Below are 15,205 nucleotides of genomic sequence, written 5' to 3' on the forward strand. Positions count from 1 at the left end.
AAACTATTTATTACCACAACATAGGTTCACTTAGAGGACTTTTTAAGCTTAGCCAGTTTCCATTTTGGTGCTTGAATTAACATTTCCTGATTGGTCTTACCTATCCCATGGCTGATAATTGTATATTAGCCCTAGTGAGAATAAAAGTGATCACACTGTAGATAATTTGAGGAGACCCATGTAAGGGATGCAGCATTTAGGAACTGCCTCTATCCATTAGTGGCACGAGGGGTAATCCTGGAGTACATTTTCTATTACCCATCCTTAGATCAAAGTTGCATTTGAATATGGACAGGGATGAGTTTTGTTTTACTTGAATAGATAATCTGTTCTAGATATATATCCATCTCTCCACAACATTCACTTTAGATACCTGGACTGAGTATTACTGATCCCAGTTGACTTGCTGATATTCAGTAGGTCCATCTGTATTTGGTCAGATGATGCCTTGTATGCCAGACACATCACCTCTAAACACTCTGTAGGATACTGAGTACAGTGATGAATCTTTGAGGTGGTCCATATCGTCTACTCAGAGGTGATCTCTGCTTAACATACAAGGCCATGTCAAACCCAGAGCTGTTGGAAATGCTACACTTAAAGAAATCCCAATCCCTCAGAGCCACATGCTCCAGGGATCTAAGCCTTGTCATCACAATGAACAAAACATGCTGGAGGGATAGATTCCTGACCCAGAGACTCCCCAGACTCTGGAATAAACTGCCCATAGATGTCAAGCAGAGCACCTCTTTGGCCCTCTTCAAAAGGAACCTTGATGATTGGATGGGAGACAGGAAATTCACCCTGGGGATCACGTCAGTTGCCCTGCTGGACAGGGGTCCTGGGAAGTAAATATTGTGGGAAGAAATAGCCAGGGAATTGTTATGGCTAGGCTTTTATAGGCCCTAGGGCCGATAGCCTAGTACCAACCTATGAACCTATGAACCATGCAAGACCTACTGCTTAGGACTTGTATAATTTCAGTAAGGTATCTCTGTGGGTATTATTGTTGCATGGGTATGGACAGATATATGCTAAAGTGGGCATTATACAAAACGATTGACCTAATGAGGGGTTCTAAAGGGGGACAGTAACATCTCTAGATCTAGTCACAATCAATCTGTTTATAAGCTGTGCAATATAGAAAGACTTTCTTATGACTCTGGGCATGTGTTGGTCAAAAGTTAGGTCACTGTACACACAAGTTCCCAAATGCCAAACAACTGGGTCATTTCTCATGGGGCATTGTCAATTTGGCAGTTCCCTGGAGTAGATGACTTCCCAAAGGATACGATAATGTATTTCTTGGAGTTTAGTTTCAATTCATGATTCTGGCACCAGTTATTGTTTGGGACAAATTTTCCTGCATGATGGTTAAGTCATTTGGGGATTCAGTAACTGCTCCTAGCTTGCAGTCATCTCAAACTTAGTCGGCCAAAGCCTTTTGGTATTTACTTTTACTTTTGAGATGTATATGCCAAATAGAAAAAGTCTCAGCACCGAACCCTGGGGGCCACCATCAGTGACTGGTCTCTTCCCCTATTTTGATCTCCTGCATCCTTTGAGCAAGCATACATGCATACGTTATTTGATTCACCTTCCTGATTGTATTAATCTGATTCTATTAAAATATATTCCTTGTGTAATACAGCACCACTTCTATAATACAGCACCACTTGTTAGAATTTGTTTTAAATTTGTAGTTTGGAACAGTCTTCTAGCGAGCAATGAAACAAAATATATGAACGAATAATGACAAACCTACCCATTTCAGAAAATTTCAACCATAAAAGGCCACTCAAACTTCTGTCATTACAATCCACCAATATCAGTAAATATACAAAATCTCTGCAGAAGTAAGTCATCTAAATAATTCTGCATTAAAGTGATCTGTAACTAATGAAGAGGTTGCTGCTAGCAAGCAACTTTATTTGTAGATGAAACAATGAAATATAAAGTGCCTTTTGCCCATGAAGAATAAATTGCCTATGCTACATTAAAAAATAATAAGCTAGTAATTTTGCAATGGGGAATGGGTAGCAAACTGATAATGGGTTCATAGTTACTAAGTAACTCCTCCAAAGGAGGATCTTCATAGGGCTGCAGCATCCACTCCCATTAAAGTACACCACAATACAGTATCAGCGATCCATCTGCATACTGTGGGAGTAGTACCCACAGCCTTCTGCATCAAAATCAAGTATACTACCTGTTATAAATACAACCAACAAGAAATGCAACACCCCACAGGATTAAGAGTCTTGCTGCCAAAACAAAATATGTATAACAGTCCAAACCAACAAAGGCAGCAAAGACAACCACAGACTTGAACGAACGCCAGAACTCACTTCATAAAAAATTAGTATAATTGTGCACAGTAGGTAAGCGCTTTCACATTCCGCTTCATCAGACCTTTAAGAGCACACACCAAAGGTCATTACTTAAATACTCACAGCTAAAAAAGCAATTACAATTAGATCCATTGCTATTTAAAAAGACAAGCACATATTCAAACATATTGCATTCTACTATTCAACTATATGACATCTTACAAAGGTAGCAATCAATAAAATTAGCTGATAAGGCTGATAAATATGAAACTAAGAGTATATATATAAAAAAAAAAATGACAATTTTAAATTTAACACATAACAAGATAAAATTAGTGTAAACCCCATGGGGCTAAGACATTTTCAACACTTTCAACGCTCTAGATCTAAGTGCAGGCTTCAATGATGCCCTCTCATTGAGGCCCCTCCCTTGGTCAGCTCTGAGGTTTAATTTTAGGTGCTAATTTTATTGATTGCTAGCTTTGTAAGATGCCATGTAGTCGAATAGTAGAATGCAATATGTTTGAATATGTGCTTGCTTTTTAAATAGCAATGGATCTAATTGTAATTGCTTTTTTAGCTGTGAGTATTTAAGTAATGACCTTTGGTGTGTGCTCTTGAAGGTCTGATGAAGCGGAATGTGAAACGCTTATCTACTGTGCACAATTAAACTTATTTTTTACAAAGTGAGTTCTGGAGTTCGTTCAAGTCTGTGGCTGTCTTTGCTGCCTTTTTTGGTTTGGACTGTTATACTACCTGTTGTGCTACTAACAATACAAATGACTTAGCATAAGTAGCACTAAACTTCTCTTCCCCTGAAGCTCTCATCTCCTTGTAAAATCCACTTGACAATCAACTAAATCTCTCAACTTCCCAGCACAAGAAATCTGGAAAAAGCCAAAATTTATTTGGGGGGGGGGGGCAAAGGCCCAAAACCAGGGACACATTTTAAATATTGCTTGTATAATCTTAGAAAGTTGCTAAAATAAAGTGTTTTGTGTTACCATGTGTTTTCTGAAAGATAGGAAGACTGAAACTTAAAGAGCTATCATTATTTAGTGAATTCAGTTCTCACTGATTTGCCAGAAAAAACACAATTTTTTAGAGGAACAGACCAAAAGTATGAGCTAAATATTCCGTGAAAGTCTGGTCAGTGGAGAGCTATGGACTCAACTCCCTGAATCACAAGTGGTGGTATGGGTAGAGAATTCAGGCTCTTGTATGAGCCTGAGTAACACTAACCACTAGGTATACATGGGGCATTTTACATACACACACACACACACACACACACACACACACACACACACACACACACACACACACACACATACATACACACACACACAGACACACACACACGTGCAGGAACTGCATAACTCCTACAAGTAAAAGAACAGAACTCTCCTTACCGGCATGACTCTGGCAGTACCAATGCAACAGAGGCAGCATAACTCCTGTAACACAGAACAATAAGAGAATAAGAACAGCTAGTTTAGTTAGTTTAACTTCCCTGCATGAATCCACATTAGCGTGAAAACTCCACTTCATTAATTTTTCCAGAATGGTCTTGCAGCTGTAAAAGTGGGGTGGCTCCCACTTCCCCTAGCTGTATGGTTCCGGCACCCATGAGTGTAACCACTTTGTTGCTGCTGTACAGCTCAGATGTTCAGGTGTGATCTGATGAATGAATTAATACATAAAAGAAACTAGGTGCACACACTCACACACACACACACACACACACACACACACACACACACACACACACACACACACACACACACACACACACACACAGATCCATGTAACTGCTGCTTCTGCAGATAGTTGCATTAGTTTTGCCCTTTTCCTCCCACTAACCCAGTTAACCACAGCTTTATAAGAATGATGGTTGGTGAGAATAAATAAAATGCTGGCTACAGTTAAAAGACTTTAGTCTTGTTAGATTGATATTGTGCTGGAGTAGGCACACCTAATTTTTACCAGACTGTCCCTTTACATTAATTCAGCCCTTTGGAGCATCACATGGCCAATGGGGATTGTTGATTCTCCAAGGCCATTTTTTTTTAAATGCTAGCAGCATCTTATGGCCTGTGTGAAGACACTTTACAGTTATTGGTGAAGTTAAGGACAATGTATATGTTGCACTTTAAAGATATTAATGAAAGCATGGACAGGATGTATATTACTGCTTTATATCCCTTATGGACAGCTACATTAAATGTTAGCATTAGCAAGCATCACTGTGGTAGGAGATAGAGCATTAAAGTGTTTTGCAATATCTTTATGATAGACATACGAGACAGTATAGTAAATCACAGAAGAACCTTATTATTTTTTCTTGGAAATACGGAATGATTAAAATCACTGAGGGGTGTGGATGTGATCCCTTATGTAATATTCACTTCTTCTCTGATCACCCATACTATGAAGACAATTTTGCCTTAGTCATTTGGATTAAAGACAGCAGTCTTAGAAGGCATTCGGACCTAATGCAGAGAACCAAAAATTGACAGTCCATATTTTTAGAAGCAAGAGTCAGATGAAGCGGTCTGTATAAATTTGTTTAATCACAGGATATGTCTGTGTGTGTCTGTATATACATATAAATATATTATATATTTGTGTGTAGATGTCTATACCTATATGGTTATATTTAAAAATATTGATGCTCAATTTACTAAGGCAAAAGACAGACAGTAACTGGTGCAGATAAGGTAAAATCCTAAACACAAATTGCTGACAAAAAATTCCCAGAACTCACATTAAACTAATTACAAACATCATCAACCCTTCTTTAGTGATCAATTAAAAAAACAGTAACAATACCATCAGACATAATTTGTCTGAATGATGGTTACCTTACAAAAACCCTTCCTTTAACACTACTGCTACAGAAAACAGATCAGGCACTCATCACATACAAGCACACACACAAAACACTGACTGCAACCCATTACTTATTCCTAACTCTAACCCTAACCAGCAAACACTCACACAAACACACCTAAAACCTATCCACTTACCTAGCCCTTACTCAAATCCTAAACCACAAGCACCCCCACACACAAACTCTGCCACCCCTAATGTCAGCTCATTTATCTAGGTTCAGAAAAAGAGCTGCTGAGAAAATAAAATGTTATTAATATCATTTGGCAGTAAAATGAAAAAGCATTTCATGTTGTCAACAAAGTGAACTCAACCATGTGTGTGTGTGTGTGTGTGTGTGTGTGTGTGTGTGTGTGTGTGTGTGTGTGTGTGTGTCTACTGTACTTCATTGAAGAAACACTTAGAAAAAGAACAGTGAACAGTAGACTCACACTTACGCTAAAGTGCATTTAACCGAAAGTGCACTTTCGTGAAGAAGGGTTCAACGAACCGTTAATGAACACCAAAACAATGTTTTTTCCGGGGGGGCACCCCCCAGCCCCCCACACCCCCCTACTTAAATATACCAACTCTGAGATGTCACTACAGTGGGGAAACAGGTAAATTCCCTTTTCCCCACTGTAGTGTGCTTTGGTGCCTCAGTCTTCCTTAACGGTTCGTTGAACTGTTCTTTGCGGAAGTGCACTTTCGGTTAAGTGCACTTTCATGTAACTGTGGGTCTACTTCTCTTTTTCGGAGAAGTGCTTCTTTGATAAAGAGAAATGGACCCATATATATATATATATATATATATATATATATATATATATATATATAATGGATATATTATCTATCTATCTATATATGGGTCTACTTTGTATTACCGAAATGTCACTTACCCTAATATCACATCCACGGGATGACTTCATCGAAAACTATATTTTAACAAAAAAACAAATAACCAGGGTAAACTACCCACTTGACCACCACAAAAAAAAAGGGGGGGGGAATGGAACCAAATCAAATCCACCCAAGTGGAGGGCTTCACCCACCCACCCCAACTAAATATACTAACTCTGAGATTGCACTGTAGTGGAGAAAAGGACAGAGTTAATCATGGTGGCCAAGTGGTTAGTTTTCCAGAGTAAAACTCCAGTTAAATGAGTGAATGTGTTGTAGTGTGCTGGGTTGAACTATTTGGACACTGTTGCCTTTAAAGTTGACCATGTAATTTTTTTCTGTATCTCTAGGTAAGAATTCTTTGTATTGGTTTCATGATCCTTTAAAGTTTTATAATAATCAGATGTATAAAGATGCACTCTGAATGCTTAGAATCCTGTCTTGAAACTCTACAAGAAATAGTGAAAAATATTTACTATAGCTTTGTACAGCATCAAAAATCATGAAAACAAGTTGTATTAAACTTAAGCAAATGTGGTTTTAGCAAGAATTTGTATATTTCCATTATAAATATGGATGACTATTCAGCAACTGAAGAAAATCCATGCAGGTGTGTGTAGTTTCCTCCTTAGGTTTTCTTAATTACATTGTAATATTCTTGCAGCATTACAGGGAAGACTACAACTTTTTTTAGATTCAGAAATAATAGGAACTTTGACTTGAAATGACTGACTTGCACTCATGATGAGTTATTAAGATGTTGTATAGAATAAGAATGTATATATATAATGTGGACAATGGAGTAAAATGCCATAAGTCATTGCTGCCTTTCTTAAGGTAATGTTCTAAAGACAGGATTGCTTGAAGTGGGTTATCTTATTAGGGAATTTCAGTGCCAGTGGAAAGGAGTTTATCTTTAATAGTGCATCTTTTTGTTTCAACACATTTGTCTGATTGATGTGAAGAGGTGTTTTCTGACATAACCAGTACTGCATAAAACAAGTAATCCAAGGATGCCACATAAGGTTGATGTGTAGGAAGACTATTTTTTAAATGCCCCATCCCCCGTGCTTACTGATTATCAGATCCCTCCAGCTAGCCTTGGACCCAATTTTAAGAACCAGTTGGCAAGGTTGTCACTCAGGCAGTCATGAGATGAGTTTATCTGTCTTCCCCTATCCCCAGTGGGAGAGGGAGGAAGTTTCTATTTATGGCTGTAGCACCCCCACACTTACAGATCTGGTGTGCATATCTCATGTACCCATGTGCACATCATGACTCATACTGCTCCAGTACTTTGCTTGTACCACAACTTGAGCTTGAGTATCATACCAGTTTTATCCCATTTTAATTCTTGTCAACAGCCCTTTATATATACTTCTAATTAACCCTATTATTCTCTCAGTAAAGGCAAATGTTTACCATTGACCTACTCATAAAATCCCAGCTGACTCTATCAGATGCCATCTCTGCCTCAAGATCCAGCAACAACAGTACCATTTTATTACACTCTACTTCCCTCTGGTTCATCATTGTTTTAGTAAGGTTGTCAAATGTTTGCCTCTCATCCACAGAATCACACTGATCCTTATCTATCAATTTTGACTACACATTTGCCTTACTCTTAGCTAGTATAGACATAAGCACTTTATTTTCATGGTTTAAAATTGAAGTCTGAATGGAAAGGTAGAATTAGAGGGGCTGCAACCAACTGGCACAGGGTGTAAAGGATAGTGTGTGAGAAAAGAATGCCAGAGGTGCTAAAAAGAAAAGTGTACTAAACAGTCGTACAGTCAGTACTACTGTGTGGTACAGAAACCTGGGCAGTAAAGGTACAGCAGTTGTGGAAGCTAGAGGTTATGGAGATGAAGTGCCCGAGATGGGTGGTAAGATGCACACTTTGAGACAGATGAAGGAAAGATGATATCAGATCAAAAGCCAAAGTAGCTCCAAGTGCAGTGAAGGTCAAAGAGAACAGATTACAGCGGATAGGGTGCATATGCAGGAAAGCAGAAGACAATCATGTGATGAAGATTTTGGAGAGACAGCAAAAAGGCAAGAGGAACTGCCAATATCTAGCAAAGAGATGGATGGTTTGCACAACCATCAATGGAGAATGGAATTCAATCAGGAAAGATGGCAACAGTGGACATGACACTCTGACCCCGTGAAGAAAATAGGGAATGATGATGATATTGTTGAAAATTGAAATGGGTCTACATGAAGCTGGGTCTAAATTGTCTCTACCCTTTTGGGGTAATACAGCCACCAACAAGCTACCCATCTATGTCAAGCAAAGTTCCTCATTAGCACTCTTCAAGAAAAATCTTGATGAGTGGATGGGAAATAGGAAATACACCCCGGGGATCACTATTGTGGCTCTGCTCAACAGGGGCACAGGAAAATAACTTTCTTGGGTGGTGTAAGCCAGGGAAGCTTGTTGGCTAGGCTTACTCAGGCCCTTGGGCTGATAGCCTAGTACCTACCTATGAACCATAGCTTTGCTCCATGATGCTGGTACTTTCCTCTTCCTTTTAAAATATTGTTAAACAAAAACCTTCCAGATCATTATCAATTTATTTCCTCTCAACTTACAGTATTCCACAGGAACACCACCTATTTCTGGAGATGTTCCTGTTGATTTGATTGCAGGTCCTCATTCTTGTCACATCATTTCCTATTTTAGCTGTTAATTGTTGAGCCTATCTGCCTTGGACCTTGGCATAATTGATTTTCCATTGGTGCCTTTCCTTGGTGTCCATACAGATTTCTATGAAATATTCAAAATATCTCTGTCTCTATAATCTATAATAGCTCTGTTTTTCCATTCTTGTTATAGGCCTGGTCTCCAAGTTTGGTAACAATCGTTCCTACTCTCTGTTACCTAAGTCATTGTGCTGAAAGTCTTTGTTCTCTGGAGCTGTTATTGAAAAACAGTTGCTTAACAGCAACCTTTCTAAACTCATGCATATTATCGAAAAACTCCCTTATTTTCCCTTTAGTACTTTCAGCTTCTGTTCTTGTTCTGTCAAATTCCCTTATTCTGCAATACTTTAACCTTTGTCAACCATTGTAAATAACCCCTATTGGTTTTTACTATAACTCTTTCTTTATTTCTGCAGTGTTTTTAAACTCACTTTTTCATTTTATCTCACTGACTAACTATCCCCACTGAAGGTCATTTCTATATTCCTTAATAACTCCCGGATCATTTCCACTACCCATTCCTTAAACTCCTCTCTTTTTAATAAATAAGCAATAAAGCACCAACATCTCATTTTACTTTATTACTCTGCATCTTTATCAAAATTTTTATTGATACATGATCTGAAATATTTATTGGATGCGTGTCAAAGCCTCCAAATAAATACACGTATTCTTGTGAAATATAATTTCTGTCCTGTCTATCACAGTTATCACACTTTGAGGAATGATACATAAATTCTGTCTCAGTTCCTATTACTGAATTCACATCTTCCAAACATTCTAGTGTATCTCTTCATAAATATACCTTCTTTTGTTATATTTTTCTTTCTCTTCCCCTGATACATTCTCTTTATTGCATGTCAGGTTCCAGTCCCAATCTATAAATAATGTAACCCTGGTGAACTCTTATTGTTTCTCTCAAAATTCTCTTAAGCTATGTAATAGAAGTTTTATATGAAATGTAAATACATGTCAGTGAAATACTCCTTCCCTGACACTAACCCCCTTACTACTACACATTTACTATTTTCTGTCTTCTGTCACTATTGAACCCCCCCCCAGCAATCAGTATTACTACACTCTATTTCCTTTGTCACTGATATTATCCTGAATGTCCGCCTGAAATCCTTTTCTGTCAAATTCATACTCAGTTGTATCCAAATGTCTCTCTTGTTACATTGCTATTTATGGCCTACACTTTAAAATAATTTGATACTTAGCATTTTTCCTGTACATGTAAGGACATTTACATTCCATGATAATATGGACAGAGTATCCATTATGATAGAAAACTATTACTTCCACCTATTATACACGACAGTTCTTTTGTAAGTATAATCCAACTTTTAGCTTGCATGCACACATTAATGTTTGGCAAGCTGATCTGTTATAGAGTTGCTTCTTCTCATCTGCATTTGAACTTATGTCATATTTTACAAGACTTTTTGCTTTAGTCAAAATACTCCAAACAGAAAACTAAAACTAAATAAATTTTCAGAACCATCACTTCCCCTTTAAACTTATAACAAACAAAGAAAAACTGTGTACATTTTCAGCAAGTGGAGTTTTTCCCTCCAACTAGGAGAAATTGCCCCCATCTAGGAGAAATTACCTAACATAAAATGTAAGTTACTGATGCAAAAATGCATATTACATTCTGTGTTTCCACTTATACTAATTGCTGTATGCTCATTTCTTATTTCTGCTCCCCTACCAAATGTGAAACAATGTATGTTTTAGTAAACATTAACTTTTAGCCATAAGAAAAATTGCACTAACAATCTGTAAATAAATAAATTAAATTGTGCATTATTGTATTCAATATGTTTATGTACTAAAGCTGCTGGAGAGCCAACTACGTCAGTAACTAATTATTCACTTCCCCCCAGTTTAAACTTCATTTATTTTTCACTGAACTTCTTGCCAATGTACTGCTGCATGTTAATTACACTGTAGGGGCAAAATTGACTCAGCACACAGTGTTCGGATAACTCATGGTTAATTTTCTGCACCTGCAGATGTCTTGCCCCCAGGTTGTTGATGAATAAAAAAAACAGATATTGACTTTGCAGATGCATGAAAGTGTATTTGTGAATTTCACCCCGAACATGCTGCTCTGTCATTTCATGATTAATTGCTTTCACCTGGACACTTTTTGTATCCCAGTGAAAGTCTTTGCTAATGGAAAAATACCTAATGACCGCAAATACAAGTAAAAATACAATTTATTTACCATGGCATTCATCATTTTATCATATTTTTCATGCTTGTTTGCTTAGAGATATGCCTGTAGCTTAAACCAAGGGCATTAATGTAGATATCCAAATGTGATAAGTTATTATCTTATTTTTTACATATACTGTAATCAATATATTTTACATGCCCCATGCCAACAGCCCAAGATCAGAACATTATATTAACTTTAATTCACTTCTATCCAGTTTTTCTTACTATATTGCTACCAACCTCAAAACCACACCATAAACTACACAGTGCAACAAAGAAAACAATAAGAAAAAAAAAAAAAAAAAACAGAAACACCATAGTTATTCATAAGGGTTTTCGCTCAAAGACAAGTTAAATGTATACTAAACTTAAAAAAGGCTTTTAAAATAAGCAAACAAAAACACCAATACTCTTCAAAAATATGAATTTTGAATTGTCAATTTGTCATATTAACGTGTTTTTTTAGTGTTTTTGACAAGCAATGGCTTTTTTGTTGTTGCTGTTTTGGTTTTGAGAGTGACCCAGGACAAATGTAGAATTAATGCATTATAACGTGACCTAAAGCCATTAGATGCATTATCATTAAGCACCTGAAGACATTCTATTCTGAAAAATAAAAAAGTGCTCCTGATTCACATTCCCTGCTCTGATTAAAAAAAAACACTGTAATTTTTATGGCTTAAAGAATCAGAGGAATGGCTATATACAGAGCTAAATAAATACAATTTTAATATATTTCGATATTGTATTACTTTATAGTTTATACATAATTTATTTAAATTGCTTGAAATATTTAAAACCATATATGAAATGTATAACATTTCTGCTTGCCATTTTTCTACATGCCAAAAGAAACTAAACAGAAGAGTTAATTTTTCTACTGTAGTCTTATTATAGATGGGCAGGGTTTCTGAATGCTTGGTGCATTTCTTACCATGACCAAGACAATGACATATTTTGTCTGATTGACTTTCATACATTGAGTATAGTTCATCCCCCCATTTTTTATAGTAGCTTGCATTCCATTTTAGATGAAGCACCAAATTGGTGTGTAAGTGCTTCAGGTATTCTGTGGTGCAGTATGGATCATAGGAGCCCTTGTGGAATAGCTGCAATTTGAAGTCCCCACGCACTGTACTTCCAGAAGTACTTATATTGAAAACAACTGTCTGCAGTGTTGTACATATCATCCATTGGAGAGGTTATGAGGGTCAGTCAGATGGAATATAAAATGACCCCAACCTGATGATAATTCTCAGTATTCATTCTCCAGCTTTCAGTATTTATTGAAGATAGTAGTACCTGAGATGCCTAAGGTAAAATGGTGTAGTTGGGCATCTGATAGGCAGCTGTGGGTGGGGTACACAAAAAACAGGAAAACAAAGTATCGAAAAGTCAGTCTGCTGGGCATGTAAAATCATTTTGCTGCATTAGCTCACATAATTAAGGAGCAGCATTCATGGATTACAAAATTGGTGTGAAAGCAGAAAGTGGACATTAAATATTTATGGAGACATGGTTCTGTTTTAAGAATACTTTCATTTTCCTGAAACTGAAAATTCATGAGCAATGTTTATTGTTTAAGGGTAGACAATGTTTGCTTGCTTATATAGTGGTGGGATAAACCTGTTTTAAGAAAATATGAATTGCTGTCAAAACTGTTCATAAGTTGCATGGAAAAACTGCTGCAGAAGGTGGCATGCTTCCTCTTGAAACTGTAAATGTTTTCCTGCCATTTCGGAAGACCTGTCATGTATGTGATATAATTTTGCAAAGCTACATAGACATTGTAGAAAGTAAAATATATTAAAATATATAGTGCATTTTGCTTTATTTATTTATTATGTAAAAATCAAGTCATAATTCTTAGAATTTACATTAATTTTTGCATAACTGTGCTTAATTACTGGAAACTGATGCAGATTTCTCTAAGGGAAGTGGGTGCTGCTCTTTCATGAATTATTTTCCTTCTCCAAGCCATTCTAACCAACAAACAAAATACAGGTATTTTGCAGTTAACTCATTAACATACAGTTGTGCAAATGGGTTGTCTAGTATGCATTTCAAAGATAACACCTTTGCTGCTGACATTTTAGTAACACTTTTTGTGAAAAACTGAAAGAGTTGGGCAATTTATGGAATGGCTTCTTCAAAATGGCATTCACTGAAATGTATTTGCCAAGACTGAACTTAAGAGAAATCATTTTATTGCAATGACTGTCTTGAATAATGTACTGAAGACCCTACATTACAAATTTCTCAAGCTGAAAATACCTGCACTTGGACTACTGTATTTGGGGTGTTTTAGCTCTTACCCCTAAAGAAGATTAGTCTTAGAACAGGTACGTTTAAGTTTGTGATACATAGGTACAGACCCCCCCCCCATACACACACAGACACTCACACACACACTTGGAGAATGTTGATGCAGATTAACTACTAGTACTTTGCTTGGAGGGGACATTTCATTTAGTAGTGTTTTGAAATGCCTTCCTTGTTTGAAAGGATTCAAAAAAGTTATTTTGCAGACAGGTATGGCTTATAAACTGCCCCACATCCTGAAATATGCTTCCAAGACTCATAGCTTCCCTTAATGAAAGATGTGTTAGTAAATTGCCAGTGGCAATGGTATCTTCTGTATCCATTGTGTATTTCACAGACTGATCCTCTTTCTGTGTTTCTTTCTCTCTGTCTTTCTCTCTTTTTTATGCTTTCTTACTCTGGGATCGTTTTTACATGAACAGACATTGACGAGTGTGGAGAAGTACCTAAGCCTTGTGCCTATCGGTGCATCAACAGCCCTGGCAGCTTCAAGTGTCTCTGTCCACCTGGACAGCACTTATTAGGCGATGGAAAGTCTTGTGCTGGACTGGAGCGATTGCCTGGTTATGAAAGTTATTATAGTGGTTATAGTAACCAAGGCCAGTTATCCCATCTGAGAAGCCACTATCAACCACATCATCATTACAGACTGTCCTCCCAGGTACACAGCAGCTACTCAGGCTCTTCTAGCAGCCAATCAGTGTACAACAGAAACAAGAGGAATGCTAAAACAGTTTGCTCTGATGGATCTGCGGCAAAGAATGGAAGATGCATAGGTAACTGTCAGCGGCATCAACTTGATATAATTTTATTTCATGAACAGAACAACAACTTTAAATAGACAAAAATCAATTTGTAGTCTTGACTTGTGTTACTCCACCAGCCAGAAGCAAATCTTTGTTCAGGGTGCCAAACTGTACATTATTTCATGGAAACATAATTTTATGACTATGGAAATATTTATTTTAATCAGAAATAGATCTAGAAACTCTTTCTGGTGCCAGGGTCCAGTTCAGGAGCTTCTTTATCCACCAGCATTCATTTTGTGACTTTTTGAATGTTTGCTGGTTTTCTTGTTTCTTTCTTGATTTCTAGTGACAGAAGACCAAGATCTAACCTTGCCTAAAAATAATTTATTTACTGTAGCTGTAGATTTATATCAAGTCTTTAAACTTTAAAAGGTAAACTTTTTCTGTATGGTTTTCTATTGATGATCAAAAAAGTCAAACTGGGAACTTAAGTTTAAGTTTAAGAAAGTGCATTAGGAACTGATATAGATGTAGGTTTTGATTTCTGCCATGACTAAATATTTGTTTTCCATGGAAGGATATACATTCTTATAGATTAGAAGTTGATTTGAGAATAGCAAGTCTTCGAGAATATTCTTTGAGAGATGCCTTGTACTCTAGTTGAGGTTCTTGTACACTGTCAGTCAGGATCTAATACTGATTTCACAATCAAAATATATAAAAGGAAGAAAGTGAGCACAATGGAGAAGTAGGATATTTGGACACAACTCCCATCAAATGAGCATGTATATTGTAAACATTTCCTGAATACCACCTCCGCCTCCATGCTGTAGAAGTCTTCTCTCTAACACTGTACTTTGATGTTGTGGTTGAATCAGCTCAGTACCTACTCCCTTATCATTGGATTGCAAGTCATCTTTCCCAAATCAGACAATATGTTCTCATCATATGTGCTCCTAGTAAAAAATGCATATGTTTCAATACCTACTCCCCTTCTTTGAATTGCAAATCATCTTTCCTAAAGCAGACAATAAGTTCTCATCATTTGTGCTTCTAATAAAAATGTATATGTTTCAATACCTACTCCTTTATCATTGGACT

The 15,205-nt window shown here is 36.9% G+C and overlaps 1 protein-coding gene across 1 annotated transcript in view; it reads left to right on the forward strand.

The window, feature by feature from the left end:
* The window catches only part of HMCN1 (hemicentin 1), a 5,606,893-nt gene that overhangs the window by 5,522,718 nt on the left and 68,970 nt on the right, over nucleotides 1–15,205 (forward strand). Inside the window, exon 104 of the mRNA XM_044085314.1 lies at nucleotides 13,778–14,131. Coding sequence (XP_043941249.1) covers nucleotides 13,778–14,131 — 354 coding nt within the window. The remainder of the gene's footprint in view (nucleotides 1–13,777; nucleotides 14,132–15,205) is intronic.

This window comes from Protopterus annectens, chromosome 10.part0, assembly GCF_019279795.1.
Source record: "Protopterus annectens isolate FY-2018-M chromosome 10.part0, PAN1.0, whole genome shotgun sequence".
NCBI classification, from domain to species: Eukaryota; Metazoa; Chordata; order Ceratodontiformes; family Protopteridae; genus Protopterus; species Protopterus annectens.